This window comes from Atta cephalotes (genome assembly GCF_000143395.1).
Source record: "Atta cephalotes unplaced genomic scaffold scaffold00010, whole genome shotgun sequence".
NCBI lineage: Eukaryota > Metazoa > Arthropoda > Insecta > Hymenoptera > Formicidae > Atta > Atta cephalotes.
The window spans coordinates 2,777,853-2,783,158 of NW_012130074.1; the positions used below are offsets into that span (position 1 = coordinate 2,777,853).

A 5,306-nucleotide genomic window follows, 5' to 3' on the forward strand; every position below is an offset into this window, starting at 1 on the left:
TTATTATATTTTATTACACATTAAATATTAAATCAATATTTTACCATACGAATTTCTTAATAAAATTGTTCATTATAATTTAACAATGTTTTGCGATCAAGATTTAGATTTTTCATGCATCAACATCATTTTCAATATTCAATAATTTTAAAAACACAATTTTATTTAACAATTTTATTTAAATTAAAAAATTTATTTTTAAATATTTTATTTTTATTAGAATTTGAAAATATTTTATTTTATTTCATTTATTATGTGAATTGTTGCATTTTGATTCTGTTTTTTTTGTTGCGCAAATCCAAAAAAATCTTTAAAGATATTTGATATATTTTTTCTCTCAAAAAAAACTGTCAGACAATAATAAACAATAATAAATGAATAAAACAAAATACTCAAAAAAATATAAAATTTTGTGTACATTAATAAAAAATAATAAAAAAAACATAAAGAAGAGAAATTAAACACATATTTATTTTGAACTATAAAGTGTATAAGTTGTTATTTATAATATAATCTGTATATAATGTTTATATAATCTGGCATTTTTCATTGATCAAAACTCTTACGAGTTTATGCGCAAATTTGTTCTGCTTGACGGGTTTTACTTTTATTGATCTTTCGGAGAGTTGTTGGCAACATTGAAGTTGTTGGTATAATTATAATTTAAATTGATACAATAATTGATCACGATACAGTGATTGACTATTTGCTATGAATTTGTTTACATATTAAAATCCAAGTTAAATTAACAACTAATTTCACAGTATAGTATAATAACTGATCTTTACTAACTTCATATATGAATCGTAATATAAAGACAAAGATATGTTCGTGCGCATGGCCATGTTTCTGGAGCCAATAAGAATTATTCACAAGCGTACGTCATCATTAAGCACGAAATTCGAATGTTTTTCAATCCGAAAAATTTTCCGACTCCTTTTTTGTCTTATGATGGTAATTTTTGCATTCTGCACAACACATTTGAATGTTAACCCTTCGTTGACACCCTTTTTTTTTGCTTTTTGACACACTAAGTGATTCATACTCAGAGCAATGTTTAAACAATATTTTCATTAAAAATCCAATTAATATGAAAAAAATTATGGGTCAATTTCAAGGTCTATAAATACATTCAAATAGTTTTTGATTGAGATTTCATTACAGTTTTTGTGAAAAAAATTCTTGAATTCAATGAATAGAGAAAAAAACGAGTAAAATCTTTGAAAAATTTTAATTTAAAAAAAATTTAATATTAAAAGTTAAAACTTTATAGAATTGTTGTTCAGATATGATACTTTAAAAAAAATTAGTTTATAAGTTGGTTTTGGATAAAAGGTATTTATTTTACATATTAAATGTAGGCTATTTTGGGAATTGAAAAAACAAAGATTTTTTTACAAACATTATATTTTTGTTCTACAATAGAAAAAAATTGAGTTTCAGAGAGTTAAAATAATTTTGTGGATGGTTTACATCCAGTATATCGAAGGGTTAAATTACTCGAACTGTATTACTTTGAACTACAGAATTTATTCGGCATATACTGCACATGTGTTGACGACCATATTTCATTGACACTTATCGCTCCGGAAACAATCCGCTCCGAATCTGTTTGAGCGTGACACATGCTATGATGTATGTCTATTGCCTACGCAGTGATCTACCATTGGACGAACATATCCTGCTCGTCAGTAAAAGGGATCCCTTTTACTTCAATGTTGAATAACTCGATGAAAAAAAATCGCACAACATTCAATATAAAAGCAAATTGAAGGTAAAGATTCACTCTTTCGACTGCTGTAAACTGCATTTGTGTGCAATTTTTAGTTCACGCTATAAACCTTGGTAAAATTTGTATGTATATGAAATTTTCAGATTTGATGGATATCCATTTCTGTTCGTAAAAAATAGCTTCATAAAAAATCTGATCAAAATATTAATTACCGATTTTGAAAGTAGATACTTCAAGCTTTAAAATGCCTTTTTAAAAAAACTCGTCATGATTATTTGATCGATATTATGTGATTGTTTTTATGAAGTTATACTCTTTTAAATATTTACTTATTATTGAGGATAGACTAGATGATTTTTAATTTTTTTTGCGTAGTGTATAGCATAAAAAATATATTTTTTTATGATTTATTTTCTGTACAATATTATATATACACTGATATTATAGGATAATGCTTGGCCCATATAGCAAAAAACACTCTGGAAACCATCTCCGATTTTTTTACTGAGAAATTCTCCCTCATGCGGCATATTCTTCAAACTTAGCTCCTTCGGATTATCACCTATTTCGAGAGCCCCAACATCACCTAACTAATTCTTGATTCAAGTTAATTGAAGAGATCGAAAAAAGCCTCGATGAATTTATTAATTCAAAGCCACCATCATTTTTCCAATCTGGAATCCGGTAATTGGCTGAGAGATGAGGAAAAAATATATAAACAGCGAGGGAGATTACTTTGAAGATTGAGTTTGTATTCATGTTTTTATAAATAAATGTCAAAGTTGATCAAAAAAGACCGAGAATTAATTTGTACAATAATAAACAAAAATTAATCGTATATGTGTCATTCAAGAATCAGCAAACGTTGCAAGAATCTTGGGGTACTACTTTTGTAGTATCGCTTATTGATAGTTATCGGCATCATGATGTGTCGTTGCGCAGTTTTTTATCATAAAAAATATCTATGCAATAACACATGACGATACCGACAACTATCGGTAAGCGATACAAAATAGCACCTCTGGAACACATCTTCTTATGAGGCTTTGTCTCAGTTCCACAGTTTCAAACAATTCAGATGAAAATTATCTCCAAAGGAGATTAAGATTAACTGCTACGGTATTTTCAATTATCAATTGAACAGTAAACTAGACATCAATATGACTATAGCATCTATTTCAAGATTATTGGTGATATTAAAAATGACAAGAGAATTGAAATCAGAATACATTGATCTATCAGTAGCGGGGTGCTACTGATCTACTATTTTTGACAAAGTTATATCACCTTTCTTCTTTCAATGTCAATAAATGATCTTTTTTCTCTAAATTGTCATTTACACGAATTAATTGCTGTTGATAAAGCTCAGCAGTCACAATCTGACCTTGTCGGAACAACTCATAGTGGATCACGCCCTTCTGATCCCATCAAATGCATAGCAACTTTTTTGTATGGATGTTTGGTTTTGCGATGCTCGATGACGATTCAACTAGATGAATCTATGATTTTCGCCTCTTAGGATTATCGTATCAGGTGTATAAACTTAAATCCGCTGTTTGCTTATAGAGATGGCATTAGTGAGCGTACAAAGCTACCCTGGGCACACAACCCACTTTTTTTTATGTGTTTGACATCTGTCAACATTAATCAGTGCACACCATCAGCAATTTCATACAACAACATACATTTTTTCTTTCGTAATCATGTCTAGTTTTTTGCTAAAAAAAAAGCATATGCGGGAAACTTTGCTTTTCTGTTTTAATTTGAAGAAATCGGCTGCCGAATCGCATCGAATGCTTGTGGAGGTCTATGGCTTATCGGAAACAACGTGCAGAGATTGGTTTCGCCGGTTCAATGACGACAATTTTGATCTCAGTGACAAGAAGCATGAAAATCGGCCCAGGAAAGTTGAGGACTGTCAATTACAGGCTCTTTTGGACGAGGACGATACCCAATCGCAAAAAATGCTTGCCGAGCAATTGGGTGTTTCTCAAGCAGCCATTTCCATGCGGCTGGCATTACATGCCATGGAGAAGGTTCAAAAGATCGGAAAATGGATGCCGCATGAACTGAACGATAGGCAGATGGACGCCAAAATACATGCCAAATTCTGTTTGCCAGACAAAAAAGAAAGTCGTTCCTGCATCGGATTGTGACAGGCGATGAAAAGTGGATCTATTTTCAGAATCCTAAACGCAAGAAATCTTGGGTTGATCCCGTCCAACCATCAACATCTTCCTCAAGACCAAATCGGACGGAAGACGATGCTGTGCGTTTGGTGGGAGGGGTTATCTACTATGAGCTGTTAAAACCTGGTGAAACTGTTAATGCTCACCGCTACCACCAACAACTGATCAAATTGCACCGTGCTCTGCGTGAAAAAAGGCCGCATTAGCGGAAAAGACATGACAAGCTGATTTTCCTCCATGACAACGCACCATCGCACATGTCAACAATGATCCAAAATTACTTGGAGACACTCAACTGGGAAGTGCTACTCCATCCCGCTTACTTACCAGACCTGGCACCTTCTGATTATCACCTGTTTTCGATGAGCCACGCCTCGCTGAGTGGCACTTCGATTCTTACGAAGACATCCGAAAATGGCTTAATGAGTGGTTTGCTTCGAAAGATGGGAGGAATTTTTTCGAAGAGGAATTTTTTTGGCGTGGTACACAAATTGCTTGAAAGATCGGAAAAATGTATAGTTAGCGAGGACAAGTATTTTGAATAAATTTGTTTTTGCTTCCTAGGAAAAAAAAAGTATTTTTCTGACTAAAAAACAGCGGATTTAAGCTTATACACCTGGTATAATATTCATTTTTCATCATAATAACAATTTTGTATAAAAAGTCCTTTCTTGAACCTAGAAAGCAAGGAGAGAGCAGTATCGTATCTGCTTTTGTTTTCGGGAGTGAGCTTATGAGGGACCCATTCCTTGTGAATCCTTCCCAATTGTTTTAGACGATAGGAAACATCTTGCTGTGTTACTCCAAGTGCATTTGCAAGTTCCAATTGGATTTGACAAGAATTCTTCAAAATGTTCTCCAACTCCTCGTCTTTCACTTTTTTTTGCTTGATCAAGGCATTCACGATCCTCAAAGTCGAAGTTTCCCTCTCGAAACTGTTGGAATCATTTTTACACGTGCATATGATACAGCATTCTTGCCCATAGCTGAAGATATCATTTCTTTCATCTCAGTGTTTTTTTTTAAGTTGAAACGATAAAAGAAGACAGTGCCTTAAATTGCTTTTCGAATGACATGTGTTTACTGCTGATATTTCAAGTGTTCGCAGGAAGATCAAATATTGTACTTCATTTTAAAACTAAAAGATAACATTTCAAAATGACTATAGAGAGAGCGGAGAAAGTTCAAGTTAAATTCTGAGATCGCGCGCGCGCTAAAAGATAGGGGCCGAGAATTAATTTGTATACCTAATGTATTTAAAAAAAAATCTCTTTTTATACGTATTACAAGTAGATTTGTATTTAGTTGTTTATTATTATATATAATTTTTAGAAGATTTTTAAAAATAATATAAATTAATCAGACATCTCTCTCCCTCTCTCTCT

The 5,306-nt window shown here is 32.2% G+C and overlaps 1 protein-coding gene across 1 annotated transcript in view; it reads right to left on the reverse strand.

Moving 5' to 3' along the window:
* LOC105627863 (tetraspanin-7-like) overlaps positions 1 to 5,306 on the reverse strand; it is a 19,709-nt gene that overhangs the window by 7,418 nt on the left and 6,985 nt on the right. The window contains exon 2 of the mRNA XM_012209139.1: positions 4,664 to 4,856. Coding sequence (XP_012064529.1) covers positions 4,664 to 4,856 — 193 coding nt within the window. The remainder of the gene's footprint in view (positions 1 to 4,663; positions 4,857 to 5,306) is intronic.